This window comes from Rhinatrema bivittatum, chromosome 11 (genome assembly GCF_901001135.1).
Source record: "Rhinatrema bivittatum chromosome 11, aRhiBiv1.1, whole genome shotgun sequence".
NCBI lineage: Eukaryota > Metazoa > Chordata > Amphibia > Gymnophiona > Rhinatrematidae > Rhinatrema > Rhinatrema bivittatum.
Genome location: NC_042625.1, coordinates 77587099 through 77602532, shown reverse-complemented (window position 1 = coordinate 77602532; position 15434 = coordinate 77587099). Strand labels below are relative to the sequence as shown.

The 15434-nt window shown below is 50.7% G+C and overlaps 1 protein-coding gene across 14 annotated transcripts in view; it reads right to left on the bottom strand.

Moving 5' to 3' along the window:
- RYR1 (ryanodine receptor 1) overlaps positions 1–15434 on the bottom strand; it is a 132546-nt gene that overhangs the window by 61018 nt on the left and 56094 nt on the right. For all 14 annotated transcript variants that reach the window (XM_029571751.1, XM_029571756.1, XM_029571758.1 and 11 more), the window contains 12 exons: positions 14872–15072; positions 13861–13972; positions 12835–12978; positions 11811–12084; positions 9516–9630; positions 8137–8269; positions 6496–6590; positions 6246–6381; positions 5936–6122; positions 4389–4500; positions 3184–3304; positions 9–178 (listed from right to left, as the gene is read on the bottom strand). In XM_029571751.1, coding sequence (XP_029427611.1) covers positions 9–178; positions 3184–3304; positions 4389–4500; positions 5936–6122; positions 6246–6381; positions 6496–6590; positions 8137–8269; positions 9516–9630; positions 11811–12084; positions 12835–12978; positions 13861–13972; positions 14872–15072 — 1800 coding nt within the window. The remainder of the gene's footprint in view (positions 1–8; positions 179–3183; positions 3305–4388; positions 4501–5935; positions 6123–6245; positions 6382–6495; positions 6591–8136; positions 8270–9515; positions 9631–11810; positions 12085–12834; positions 12979–13860; positions 13973–14871; positions 15073–15434) is intronic.

Below are 15434 nucleotides of genomic sequence, written 5' to 3'. Positions count from 1 at the left end.
GCACTCACTGTGTCCAACGACGCGGCCGCCCTCATGTCCGGCAGGAAGCCGACCTCCAGCACATGCAGCAGGAAGTCCTGATTCTCGATTCCATACACCCGGTCCAAGAACAGAACCGTCGGTGCCTTGTGGTCCGGCACAAAACTGGCCGACATCTTCGGCTCGATGGTGTTACCGTCTAAGGAAAGCAAAGAGCAAGAGAAAGGCTCTGAAATCCCAGGCTGAACGCCCTCTCACCTTGGGACCATCTCTCTCCAGGCGTTTTGTGCAAATCATGACAGCAATTAATTTCACTCGTAAGCCAAGGCATGATGGATATGACCTCAGTATCTCAGATTTGCTGCTGGTGCTGTTAATACTTGCATTGGGTTAAAAAGTTTCCCTCGAGCTCATAAGGGGTTAACAGGTATAGGCAACATCTCAAGTTGCACTTGGAAGTTCTGTTCAATCAGGCCCAAGGATCTGAAAATGTCTCCGGGGCTTAGCAGGGAGGGAGTGCACCGGCCATACACTCCTGCCCCCTACTAATTTGTTTGGGGAGTGGTGGGAGAAGAGGCAGGAGTGCAGAGTGACTAGCGAGCAACCCTCTCCACCCCATCGCAGCCCTCTCATTCTCCTCCTCCACATCTCACCCATCCTTCATCTGGATGCAGACCCATCTCCCTTCTCCTTCTTTCCCTCCCCCTCTCTTCCTCTATATCCCACCCCTGCTGCAGCCCTCTCCTCCCCATCGTCCTGCTGCCGTTTTCCAGGCCTAGAAGCTTCAACACGTTGGCAATGAGTCTTGCTTATTGAGTAATAGCAGATTTCAGCTTGGTGCAGTTTTTGCAGCATCCATCTTGTCTTGCTCTCACTTCATTTTATTCGGTTCAGACAGCACACAGGCTTCAGGGTGGCCTGGTCCAAATGCACCTCTTCCTCCCCACCCCTAAAGACCCAATCCGAGCCAATGACTACTCCACCTCCAGGGCTGCAATCCAGGCCAAAGACACTGATGTGTCTGGGCTGCAGGCAGGCTGCCTCTTGCTCCTGGGGCCATCTCGTCAGGTGCAAAAATCAGGATGGATGGATTTTCAAAAGCCTAAACATTTTTAACTAAGTAAATAAAAATCATCAGGCCAATAGCACCTAAGACACAGCAGCATAGTAATGACGGCAGAAAAGGACCAAATGGTCCCTCCAGTCTGCACAGCAAGCTTCTTATGGTAGGATCTGCCACGCTGTTCAGGTTACCTCCATGTTTCTCTTAAGGGTTACAACTGCTGCTCCGTGCAGTTATGATAACCTAGTAAAATTTAGTGCTAGTAACATTTTTACTGGGTGAGGAGCCTTCTTGAAAATTCACGCAGTGCTGCTTGACTTGCTTTGCTTATGGACTTGGCCTTAGAAGCAGTCCTGTGCTTTTTCACTTATGTCTGCGTATCGGTACCCCAGACCGTAAAAATCAGGGCTCATGTTGATTGTCGTCTGAATCCAATTCCTATTCCACACAACCCCTCCGCCATCGAAGCAGAGAGCTGTGTTGCAGTTGTGTCAGAAGCATCAAGGCTTTTTGGGTAAGGGTAGTAATCCCAGGCCTTCTGTTAGGGGTAGTAACTGCTGCTCCATGCAGGTTACCCCCGTGCTAATCAGTTCCCCAGACCATAAAAATCGGAGCCCTCGTTGGCTGAAGTCTGAATGCCCCTGCCTTTGGAGAGCAATGTTGCAGTTGCATCAAAAGTATTAAAGCTTCTTGGTTAAGGGTAGGAACCGCCGCATCAGCAAGTTACCCCATGCACTCTTCTCTTCATTCCCATCCTCTAACCTGTAGGGATCCACAGTGTTTATCCCATGCCCCTCTGAATTCATCTACTGTTTTCATCCTCACTACCTCTTCCAGAAGGGCATTCCAGACATCCACCACCCTCTGCGTGAAAAAATATTTCTTTATGATGGTTCTGAGTCTTCCCCCTGGAGTTTCATTTCGTGACCCCTAGTTCTACTAATTTCTTTCCAGCAGAAAAGGTTTGAAGTTCATGCATCATTAAAACCTTTAAGGTATCTGAAGGTCGGTATCCTATCTCCCATGCACCTCCTCCCTTCCATCCTTCAGCCACCCCTCATAAGTCTTCTGATAACGACCCCACACCATTTTGGTCGCCTTTTGTCTGGACCAAAATGGTGTGGGATCAGTATCAGAAGACCTAGTTCCGTAATCTTCCTGCCACATTTTTCTTGGTCTCCATAGGTACTATAGAATATTTAGGCACCATACTTGGTGCTGATACTTTTTTTCTAGGAATGCTGTTCTTGTGGTTTTCTCCTTTACCACTAGGTCTAGCATCGAGCCCTTTTATTCATTAGTATGAAGGAAGGGGCAGACAATCACTCAGACAGGCAGGCATGGGGATTGCCTTCTCCTACACATGGGCATGAGCGACAGGGAGATGGTCTTCCCTGTACTTCCAAATGACTTGGATTGGCCACTGTTGGAGACAGGATGCTGTGCTCACTAGACCCCATGGTCTGACCCAGCATGGCCTTTCTAACGCCTCGGGCGATCATAACTTTTTCATTCTCTTCGGTTCTGTCAGCACCGTGATCCCATTGCTTTCCTGGCATAGTGACGCTAAAGCGCTTCCACAGATTCCAGCAGATGAGCCGTGCCACCTCTCGTGCCTTTCTGTACGCAAGCCTTCTGACGTCAGCACATCGCACACAGCAACGTTCCCAGGTCTGGCCACAAAACCTGCATTTATCAGATTTTTTTCCTATACTTACCATAAACCATCTTGTCGGCAGTCCACAGTTATGTGCTGCAGTTATGCATTTCTTCATTTTTAGGTTTAAGCTCACCACTCCTTAACCATTCCTGGGTCTTTCTCCTGGGTCTTTCTCCTGGTGAGTAACTACAGGAATTGAACCCTCGTAAGACCCAGACCTCCGCCCCACCCACAGCACATCCTGCACAATCAGGAGCATTAATCAAAAGTTGTTATGCATGGTAAAAACATGGTTTGATTATTTATCAGTGAGTAAAAGTACACACACTGTTTCACACCCTCAAAAAAAGTGGGCAGAGTTAGATCAGGAGAGTGCAAAGTACGTGGGTACAAACGTACCTGTCTGAGGCGTGCCAGTCATGTTTTCAAATGGGAAACTCTGCAGGATCCCCCCCTCCCCCCCTCCCCCCCCATCTCTTACCCTTTCCAAAGGCAGGAATCTGCAGGGGCAAACTGATCACTCCCACCAGGTCTTCAATGGGCACCAGGGAGCGCAGGATGGCTCGGATACGCAGGGCCTCACCTTTTCCAGCTTGTATAAGCTGGTGAGAAAAAGAGAGAGAGAGAGAGAGGATTGTGAAAAAGGAGACAGAGAGACCGCATGAAGAGGAACAAGAATATAAGAGCAAGAGAAGGAGCGAGAACACACAGGAATGATGGCATGAGAGATCACAGGAATTAAAGACAGGAGATAGAGTAAAGGAGCAAGCACTGGAGAATGCAAGAGAGAGAAAAAGAGCACAGGGTGAAGGAGAGCGAGAGTGCACAGGAACAGGACCGCACAAGAGCGCAGATGCGAGAGAGAGTGTGAAAGTACAGAAGAAAGAGAGAGCACAAGAACAAGACTGAGAGAGTGTGCAAGACTGAAAACAAAGACAAAGATCGAGCGTGCAGGAATGTGAACACAGGAGCAAAAGAGAGCAGATGAGACAACACCAGGAAAAGTGTGACAAAGCAGAACAGTAAGAGTAAAGGGGGGCACGAGAGTGACAGAGATAGCACAGGAGCGTGCACAGGAGCAAGACAGTGAAGAAGACAGCAAGAGCATGCAAGAGCAAGAAAGAGCATACACACAAGCAAGAGAGCAAAGCAAAGAGCGAGAAAGCATGACAGCACGCGCAGGAGAAGACAGTGAGACCATACAGGAATGAGAGCATGATAGAAGGAAAACGTGCACAGCAGAGCAAGAGACAGTGAGTGAGCACAGGAGCAAAAGGGAAGGAGAGAGAGAGAGAGCCCACAGGAGTGAGAGTGCGAGCGAGGGAAAAAGAACACAAGCTCAGGAAGCAAGAGAGCGAGGGAGTGCACTCAGGATATGCTGGGCTTTTCCCATTTCAGTTTGTGTGAGCTGAGGGGAAAAGGAAGAGTAAGAGAGCCAGAGCAGAGGCAAGTGAAAGCCGAAGCATACGGAGAGAGCGAAAGAGATGAAAGAGTGAAGCAGAAACTGAATGAGCGAGACAGGGAAAGAGATGGAGTGTGAGAGCTCAAAAGATAAACCTGACCTTCAGCAGGAAGACTGCCAACGACCTCCCATGATCTTGTTTCTTTCGCTTCTGCTGGGCCCCCCTTCTCCCGCCTCCCCCCACCCCCCCCCCAGCACATGCGTGTGGTGGCTGTTTCACTTACATGCATCTCCGGGGCGCAGCGTCCCAGCAAGTCAATCAGCGCCGCGTAGAAAGACATAATGGCATTTCCCAGGTGCACGCGGCTCTCCTCGGGGGCCTCCTCGCCAGCATACCTGTTGAGGAAGGGAGACAGGAACGCTCAAGAAATAGGCTCTGGGTCACCATTCTGAGGGTGGACCGGGCAATGTCCTGGTGGCCTACTCTACCTGCAGATACCTGCTGTCCAAAGAGCAGGTCCAGCACGCTACCATCTGCTCGAGCTTTTTAATAAAGTCTCAGACACGGCACAGAGCCCTCAGCCTGTACACCTGCCTGAATGACGCTCAGGGGCAGCCGGTCATCCAGACAGGCTGAGCACCATTTCATGCTGGGACTCGTGGTCGTGCTTTTCCTGGGGAAAACTGAGGTGCAAGTTCCAGGATGCCACATGGGCAGACTTAGGCCACAAACAGGTCTGGTGATCAGGATAAAGAAAAGATGCCAATTAGCCAGGCTCTTAGACCAAGGGCTGCAAATATAATTATTTATTTACTTATTAACAGTCAGACAATAGTGCAAATAAAAACAAAATTATAGCAAAAATTACATAAAACCAATCAGAGTGCGTGCTCGAGTACCCAAGACCAACCACAAGGAAAAAAATAAAACTTACTAACCAGTTAAGCACCGGCCTTGCTAAACGTGATCAACACTAAAGGGGAAGCACTCTAGAAAGACGTCCCAACATCTGGCATTACCAGGCCAAGGCCTAGCTAAGAGCCAGTTCTTTAGCAGACCACGAAAGGTTGAGAAGAAAGCCCGGTCTCTCCTCAGAGCATTCCAGAGCCTGGGAATGAACGAGAAGGCTTGCACTCACAGGCGCATCTCACTCTCAGCAGAAGGAAGCAAGAGAACGTATAGCAGAAGACGCAGAATTACAGAAACTGCAGGCCAAAGTCATGCAATGACCTGAAGGCTTTGAACTGAGCCCTGTTTAGGACCAGAAACCAATGCAGGTCGACTAGGACTGGATGAATGCGGTCTTGGTATCCACATCTGGATAGACAGCCAGGCATGGGGTGTTCTGCACCAGCTGGAGATAGTTCAAGACCTTTAAAAAGGGAGGCCCACAGACAGAGCATTGCAATAGTCAACATGCTACGTCATGAATGCAGGAAGAAGAGCAGTCAAGCTGGGAGCATTAATGAGAGGCTTAATCTGTCTCAGGCATCGAAGACGGAAAAAAGGAGAGACTTTGCCACTGCTGGTATCTGGGAATCAGGTTTAACAGATAAAAGGGCTCAGTTTAACTTTATTCTACCCTAGTCACCAGAACCCTGGGAATTGCTCTCAAACAAAACCTCTGTGGATTCATTGACAAAATCCTGAACACTAGATCTGTTTGTGACTCTCAACTGGAATGGCCTTAAACCTGCCAAGGAGTAAAACCAGGAAGGGCTCTGCCTGTCTTGATGCCCTGGAGCTATCCTAGCTTCTTTCCTGCTAAGTCATCTGGGGGGGTAAGAGTGCTTCTTCTCCCAGCCAGAGGAGATGCATAGACATACGTACAGCTCCCGTCGCCGGTCCTTCTTCACAGATGGTCCATCACGGGCCGGGTCCTCCGAGATCTTGATGGCCTCTTCAATGGCAGCCAGAAGTCCATTGCCACCCTCCCCCCGCAGGGCAGGGCCAAAGCACTCGGGCCTACGGATAAGCAGGCGCACCACCACGTTGGCATTCTCTTCAACACTTTCACCTGAAGGATCCAGAAAGGGGGGAAAGGTCAACGCCAGCGAGCTTGCAGGGAGCCACGAGAGGAGTGCTCCTTCCCCCAATGAATGTTTTGTGCAGGAAGGCGTACGGGAGCCGCGCAACTCACCATTCACAAAGACGGCAAAGCGCAGGAAGTCCAGGTACCTCTCGCCTCCAACAGGGTTCCAGCCAATATCGGGGTAACCCTTCGCCACCAGCATTGGGCAGCTCTGCAGCCCGCAGCCAGCCAGGTACGTCACCACCTGAGAAAGAGACAAGAAGAGCAAATACAGGAACGCCATCCATGCACGGAGATAGGGAAAAGCGACAGAAAGTGAGACAGAGGGCCTGGCAACTCTTCAGGATTTAGCCCTCACCTTCTCCAGATCCTGCTCCTGCAGTGCCAGTGCCAGCTCATTGTTATCAATCACGGAAGCAGCAGCCACGTCCAGGGGTGTGGATCCCCGCATGCCTGCAGTGAAAGAATGAAATCCCTAATCATAAGCAGGAGTCTGAGATGCCTCGATACAGCAACACCTGTTAACACCACCAGCCTCGCCATGGCCTGTACTTAACTTCAGTACACAAAAGTGCAAAATCAAGGCTCTGGGATGCAAAATTGTGTGTGCTTATGCGGACATCTTCTAGGACCCCTCTAAAATGCATGATAAGGCCCTCCTGCATTGCTTGCTATTTTTAGCATACACAAGATGTTCTTACCGCACATACTAAGATCTATTGTTATCACCTCCTGTTTTCTGCTGGTTAAACATTCTCCCTATGCACTCTAGCATGATTTTGGCTCTGGCCATGCCCTTGTCATGCTGTTTTGCAACCTTGAGATCCTCACGTATTTTTTTTTTTTTTGGATTTACAATCCGCCTTTTTGAATTAAAACTTCACCCAAGGCTGGTGAATTGCCCCAAGATCTCTCTCATGTTTGATGCACATTGGTATTTCACACCACATCATCTATTGCTTCCTTAGATTTCTACAACTCAAATGCACTTTTTTTGCACTGAATATTAGCCGCTAAGCACTTAACCACTCTTCAGTCTTTCTTACAAGGCTTGCCAACCTTATCATGACCCATTCTAGTACATGACGGTTACAAGGCTCACCGGTCCCTATGCATCTAGTATATGACGATAAAAGGCTCACCAGCTTTACTATAACACATTTAGTTTACGATGGTTACAAGAATCACTGGCCTTACCATGACGCACCTAGTACACAACGGTTACAAGGCTTGCCAGCTTTACCATGACGCACCTAGTACACAACAGTTACAAGGCTCGCCAACCTTACCATGACCCATCTAGTACACGAGGGTTACAAGGCTCTCCAGCCTTATCATGACCCATCTAGTACACAACGGTTACAAGGCTCGCCAGCCTTACCATGACACATCTAGTACTCGACGGTTACAAGGCTCGCAGCCTTACCATGACACATCTAGTACACGACGGTTACAAGGCTCGCCAGCCTTACCATGACACATCTAGTACACGACGGTTACAAGGCTCGCAGCCTTACCATGACACATCTAGTACACGACGGTTACAAGGCTCGCCAGCCTTACCATGACACATCTAGTACACGACAGTTACAGGGCTCGCCAGCCTTACCATGACACATCTAGTACTCGACGGTTACAAGGCTCGCCAGCCTTACCATGACACATCTAGTACTCGACGGTTACAAGGCTCGCCAGCCTTACCATGACACATCTAGTACATGATGGTTTCAAGGCTCGCCAGCCTTATCTTGACCCATCTAGTACACAACAGTTACAAGGCTCGCCAGCCTTACCATGACACATCTAGTACACGACGGTTACAAGGCTCGCCAGCCTTATCTTGACCCATCTAGTACATGACTGTTAGAAGGCTTTACTATAATGCATTTTGTTTACGATGGTTACATGACTCGCCGGCCTTACCATGGCACATCAAGTACACGATTGTTACAAGGCTCCCTGGCCTTACCACAACCCATTTGGTAAATGAGAACTTTACCCAGCCCGATGCCGCTGTTCTCCAGCAGGTAGCTGAGATGATCAAACATGGCTCGCTGATTCTGGCGGCTGATGCGGCAGAAATAACACAGAAAACGACAGCAGTTGGTCACCATCTTGGGGAAGCGGATTTCCTGGAGGAGAAAAAGAGTACAGGGCAGAACGTGAGCAAGGCACAGCAGCACTTCATGAACACAGGAGTGGGACAAAGGACCTGCTTTATGAAAGAAAGGCGATTAATCAAGACAAATAAAGGATATAAATGTATGACTGACGCGCTAAGTGGGGAGAGAGAGGGCAACATTCCAACCACCTGTGCCGCTGCAAAGCCCACGCCTACTTTATACCATAAACCTGGCACCAAACTCCAAAAGGGAACGCACGCCTGCTCTTTCACTTTCAAAATGACCTTTGCGCCTGCTTCTAACTGGGCAAAATCTTGCTGGGTAATAACGCACATAGATAGGAAACTTTACTTCAGGCCTCACGCCCGACAGACTCTTCCTCGCTTCACGGCGGCGCCATGCTGACTGTGCACGTGGCGCGCCGAGCCTGCACTCCCTGCCGCGATCCCTAAGCAGGCTGCCGCTGCCGCAAATCAGCTTGCTTTTAGAGCTGTCCCGGATCCCCGGTGCAGCTCACACAAAAATCCTCACGCCTGTGCGTACAGAGCCCAGCCCGGACAGCCTCCATCCACAGACCTCCCTTGCTTTTCTAGTGAACTCTTCTTCCTTTTTTCTTTTAAGACACAGTACGCCTACCAAGCAAGGACCAATACAGAAGAAGAGTTTACTTTCCTGTATCTGGCCGACAGATCCAGGTGAGAAGACCTTGGATGAGGGAACCAGGGCCACTAGTTTTTGATCCCTCCGGGTGATGCAGGTCCAGACAGACCAGGGATCACCAACCCCCCCCCCCCCCTCGGCTCTATCTGAGGGATGGCCCACGAAGGAACCTAACACCTCACTCCTAATCCAGACTGCAGGTTTGCACCTCTCCCATCTGCTGGAGACAGAGAAATACTGAGGGACTGCAGGTGGTGCTCTCGGTTACCCACTTGTCTGGACTGCTCTGGGGGATGAACAGGAACTGCAATCCATGTGCTTTATTTTCGGAACTCATTCAAAAACATCCCCTAATCCCGCTAAGAGTCTGGGCGCTATGGAGCATCGGGCTTTCAACCGGATTGCGGGAGGATAACCAGTTTATCCGGGTAGATCACTTGGGAAGTTGCCCTCTCAAGGTCTGCTTCACTAAGGCTTTTAGCCCTTAAAGACGGGAAGCCCAGGGTGAATGCGTCCTGGATTCCCTATGACCAGTCCTGCATGTGTACAGAATGGGACAGGACAGGACAGGACAGCGCGTTAACCTCATCCTCACCTTAGATTCTCCGCCGCCCAGCACGTTTACCATCACCTCCATGACCGTCTCATGCATGCCTAGCGCTCGCATCAGGTTTGGATGCTGATAAAACACTTTGTTGTTCATAATGTTTCTGCAACAGGAAGAAACATGGAAATAAGAATTCAAACAGCAAGAGCCATATTTGAGAGCTGGAGGTGAGGCTGCAGGCCTGGGGCTCTCGGCCTAATGCACAGAAGAGAAGCAGCTGTAGTCCACAGCTCAAGACTGAGCTGCATTTTCAGAGATTTTTGTGTGCGGAGGAGAGGAAGGTTCCCAGTACTGGAATAGCAGCAGGTGTTGCACGGAAGGATTGAGGTGTATTGACAGAGTTATATGTGTCTGGGTGATTCTCAGTAACAGAATAGCAGAGGGTGCTGTAGGGAAGGATTGAGGTGTATTCACAGAGTTATATGTGTCCAGGTGTTTCTCAGTAACAGAATAGCAGAGGGTGCTGTAGGGAAGGATTGAGGTGTATTCACAGAGTTATATGTGTCCAGGTGTTTCTCAGTAACAGAATAGCAGAGGGTGATGCAGGGAAGGACTGAGGTGTATTCACAGAGTTATATGTGTCCGGGTGATTCTCGGTAACAGAATAGCAGAGGGTGATGCAGGGAAGGACTGAGGTGCATTTTCAGCGATTTGAGTGTGCAGAGGAGAGGAAGGTTCCCAGTACTGGAATAGCAGCAGGTGTTGCACGGAAGGATTGAGGTGTATTCACAGAGTTATATGTGTCTGGGTGATTCTCAGTAACAGAATAGCAGAGGGTGCTGTAGGGAAGGATTGAGGTGTATTCACAGAGTTATATGTGTCCGGGTGATTCTCAGTAACAGAATAGCAGAGGGTGGTGTAGGGAAGGATTAAGGTGTATTCACAGAGTTGAATATCTGGGTGATTCTGAGTAACAGAATAGCAGAGGGTGATGCAGGGAAGGACTGAGGTGTATTCACAGAGTTATATGTGTCCGGGTGATGCTCAGTAACAGAATAGCAGAGGGTGATGCAGGGTAGGACTGAGGTGTATTCACAGAGTTGAATGTGTCTGGGTGATTCTCGGTAACAGAATAGCAGAGGGTGATGCAGGGAAGGACTGAGGTGTTTTGGCAGAGCTGGGTGTCTCAGTATTGTAATAGCAGGAGATGCTGGGATGGACAATGTTCAAACTTGCCGCTGGACTCCTTGTGGCGTTTCCCTTTGAAGATCGGTCCGATAGGGAACGGAGGGGACTTTGCGTCTGCATACCGTGTGCCTGCTTTGAAACGGGTGCAAAAGTAGAAGCCGAAAGTAAAGCACAGGGATTTCAAAATGAAATTCCTGTGCATGCTTTCTTGATCCTTCTCGAGCTTACCCCTAGCTCTTCCCGTTTCAGGCACATCTACAAAGTATGCACGCTGTCATCCAGGGAGGGAAATAACCAAACCCAGTTTTTACAAGCAGATAAACTCATGTTTGCCCATATAAAAATAATTACCCCACAGTACTTTGCACTGTGTGTGATTGTAAACTGCATGATGAAGTTATGACACTAAAGCATTCCAAGATCATTCAAGACTCCCACCTGAGAGTATGAAGGAAAAACAGAATGACAATGAGGTCCATATTCAGAAGTTATCAGGCTAAATGAAGCTTTGGGCCCTTAACCACCTAAATTCCAGCCAGCTAATAAGATAGCCGGATAAGTTAGGGTTGTGCCATGAGTGTAACTCGGAGGTATTGAGTTAGCCGGCCAGGATACCCAGCTAACTCTGATATTCAGTTTATCTGGCTACATTTGCTCTCCAGACTGTGACTGAAGGAGGACCTCATAGATGTGTAAATGAGGCAGGTGCTGTATTTAAAAGCTGGCAGGGTAGATAGAAATGCATGGAGTGGCCTCCCGTTGCAGTCTAGAAAGCCTGGGATAAACTCGGAGGATCGTTAGTTGCAAGGAAGCACAGATAAAACTGGACGTTGTATGGGCTCTGTGTACTATAGCAGGAAAGGAAAATGTCAGTCGAGGTGGACTGTCTGGTCTTTGTCTGTCCCCACAGTCTGTGCAGATGATGAAGATTAGCTAGATACTGCAGATAAAGGATAGACAGACACTGCTCAGAGATCCTGTAGGTGGAGGAACGGGTATATGGATAAATGAGTGAATAAATATTGTAGATGGATGGATGCATTGACGGATACCGCCGAAGGATAAATGGACAGGTAGAGGAATGGATGGATGGATGGATGGATATATGTGTACTACAGACGGATGAACGCATGGGTGCTGTAGGAAGAAAGCTACCCTATACTCTGGATCATCAGGTTCTCCTCTTCAGGCCCCATCTGGACAATGAGCAAGGAACGGATCTGGCCCAGACTCTCCAGCAGGTTCATGGTGTCTTCCACGGACACTGCATTGATGGTATAGGCCTTGGGCAAAGCACGGATGAGTTCCCCAATGCCATCGTACAGCCGGTGAAGGAGGCTGAACATCACACGCACCAGCTCCGGGTTCTGGATGTAGGACTCTTGGGCCCAGTGCACCGTGGTGTGAGAGATGAGTTCCTGCAGAGTTCCTGCCAGGGAGCAGCCAGAGAGAGAGAGAGAGAGAGAGAATGTCAGTGTCCAGGTTCAGGGGGGCCCTCCATGTTCCTCCCTAGCTCTGTGCTAGTCTCAGCGATGCTAGAGAGTCAGCTTCCAGGCCTAGGAGCCTGGCCTTCCTTCTCTGGGTCCGTGAGAGCACACAGGAGCTCCCTGTGCACAGTCCATCCCCCAGATAAAATAGACTCCCACCCCCTCCAAAAACAGGTAAGCATCAGGAGTCGCAGGCTGATTTATCCGGCTGCCTCTCACTTTCCCAAGACCTGCTGCAGCCACCCCTGGACTGTATGCTCTAGGAGTTCATAAAAGACAACAATATTGCTAGTGTAACCTAATCATAGATTCAGAACCTGGGGGGAGAAAATACGGCCTAAGGTCACAGGGACGGTTCCTGGCAGAGGCAGACAGCAGCGATTCGCTGGAATCCACCGAGGAGAGCAGCGTGACCTACAGACCGCGCCAAGCTGCTGCTATCTGAGCCTGGGAACGGGATATCAGCAAAGAGCACGACTCCTGGAATGTAAGCGGCCAGCTGCTGGCACTCGTCAGGATGAAAGGCAGGCGTGCTGGGGGTAATGGGAGCAGCTGGAGATCGGCACCAGAGCCAGTGGGGTTGCACTGTCTCCGGCGCAGTGAGGTGCTCCGGTACTGAGCATTAAGAATGAAGCGGGCGGGATCTCTATAATGCCCCCAGGGTGCAGCGTCGCTCCCCAGACGTTACGCACTAGGTTTCGGCTCCTCTTCGGGCTCAGGTTCGGCCTCCTCCTTTTTGCCCCTGATCTGCTTCACTTTATCTACAAGGCTCAGGAGTCGGCCCCGCAGGGACGTGTCTTTCTCTTCCTCTTCCTCCTCATCTTCACACTGAATCCCTGTCCGAAAGGCAGAAGAACACAGTTACCCTCTGACTCGAGAGAGTGCGCGGAGCAAAAACTTCCATAGGACTGGAGAGCGCTGGCAGAGCTGTGGGTTGGGAGGGGTGGGCGGGTGGAAGGAGGTTTATCGGGATAGAGGCAGAGCTGGGGCTATGTGGGGGGCGGGGGGTATCAGGATGGAGGTATAGGTGCAGAGCTGCGTCTGTGTGTACGATCTCAGGATGGAACTACTGTGACGGAGCTGAGTGTGTGCTGGGGGCAGGGCAGGTGTCAGTGTGTGTGTGTGTGTGTGTGTAGGATCTCAGGATGGACGTACAGTGACGGAGCTGAGTGTGTGCTGGGGGCAGGGCAGGTGTCAGTGTGTGTGTGTGTGTGTGTGTGTAGGATCTCAGGATGGACGTACAGTGACAGAGCTGAGTGTGTGCTGGGGCAGGGCAGGTGTCAGTGTGTGTGTGTGTGTGTGTGTAGGATCTCAGGATGGACGTACAGTGACAGAGCTGAGTGTGTGCTGGGGCAGGGCAGGTGTCAGTGTGTGTGTGTGTGTGTGTGTAGGATCTCAGGATGGACGTACAGTGACAGAGCTGAGTGTGTGCTGGGGGCAGGGCAGGAGTCAGAGTGTGTTTGTCTGTGTGTGTGTGTGTGTGTGTGTGTGTGTGTAGGATCTCAGGATGCACGTACAGTGACGGAGCTGAGTGTGTGCTGGGGGCAGGGCAGGAGTCAGAGTGTGTTTGTCTGTGTGTGTGTGTGTGTGTGTAGGATCTCAGGATGCACGTACAGTGACGGAGCTGAGTATGTGTTGGGAAATGGCAGGGTGAGTATCAGGGTGGAGGTATCGTGGCAAAGCCATGTGTGTCAGGCACAGTAGCAATGCGGCTTTACCACAGTGAGACAGCAGGTCCGTATGAAACTCAATGAGCTCATCCCGGATCTCATCAGGAACAGGACACTCCTCATCATCCTGACCGCTCTTGAAGTTCAGTAACATGTTTATCTGCAGGAGGGAGAGAGAGGCAGAGAGATGGCAGAGAGAGGCCCAGACACGCAATGCACAGTGGGACACAGCCCACCAGCGTTCTCTTCTGAGGATCACACTCTCTGCAGCTTTCCACACCGGACACGAAGCCCCAATTTATTTATCAGGCTTTTCTTTTAATGAATCCTTCTTTTAGAACGTGCTATGAATTGCAATAGCTTTGTCCATCCTCCTGTGATACTGGGGGAACATTGGCAGACAGGTGGACAAAAGCAAAAACAGAGAATCCCCCCCCCCCCCACCCCCGCCACTGGTAGAGAATCCCCTCACCAGCAGGAACTGGTGGGACTCCAGGCCCCGGCAGATAAAACACGATAGACACCGCCTTTGGGGCCCAGAGAACCACCAGAAGAGGAAGAGAGCAGCCCTCCCCCTCCCAACACCTCCTCCCCTTCACCCATCTCCCCATACTCGCAACCCCTATGCATCCTGCCACCCTCCCCCCCCCCCCCCCCCCCAACCTGGAGCACCTGGAGCCCACACACAAGCAGATCATGGAGTCAAAGCCTTTTCTGCAGCTAAAACAACAACTCAGCCATGGAAATGTGCAGTTAGAATACTGCCAGCCCCGTGGCCCCCCCCCCCCCCCCTTACAACAGGTAACTGTAGGAGCGGGGTTAAGCTGGGGCAGGGGAAGCACATTTGGAGCTTGCATTTTGAAACCCCTGCAGGACTGCAAACTGGCTGCAGGGTTTGCCTGTCACCCTCAAAGCAGGCTCCTTTAAGTTGCCATTGCAGTTCTCCACTTGTTTTCACTCTGCTTTTCAAACATGCCCCTGACTAAAAGGGGGCGAAATGTGCCAGATCCCACCGCTGACCTGGGCTGGAGAGTGCACCTCACCCCACGGCTACTTCACCTGCTCCTGTGGTGGGGAGCGGAACTCCCGGGTCCTCCGCGCCGTCTCGGCCGCGGACATGGTGAAGGCCTGCATCAGCTCTCTGTAGCGCGCCCTCTGGTTGGTCTGGAGACTGTCCATGTACCGCTCCGAGAACGCAATCAGGGCCTCCACGCGGTGCTGCAGCTCCCGGTCACAGAAGTATTGCAGGAGGTTGCACATCTGCAGCGGAGGAGTGGGGGTGGGAGGTCACCGGAAGGGCAGCGCCAGTCGCGATACAATGCTCTAATCACGGGATGCGTTGACATGTCACGCCATTTAGCAAGCACGCCTCCTGGAACGTTCCTGGTCTTTCCTGACATTTAACTTGGTAATAAAGCATGGAAGGGCTTAAGGACTCGTTTTCTAGCAAGCACACTTAAAGGTGAGAAGGCCTGAAGTGGCCTACAAGTGCCAGTGGTTGTGGCCGTCGCTGTGGCGGATTTTGGTCATGTCTGGGACAGTTATGGTTGGATAAGGGTTGTGAGGACAGGTAAAAGATAGGCATCTACGCCTTGTGGAGGAATCTTAACTGGGCAGACCGG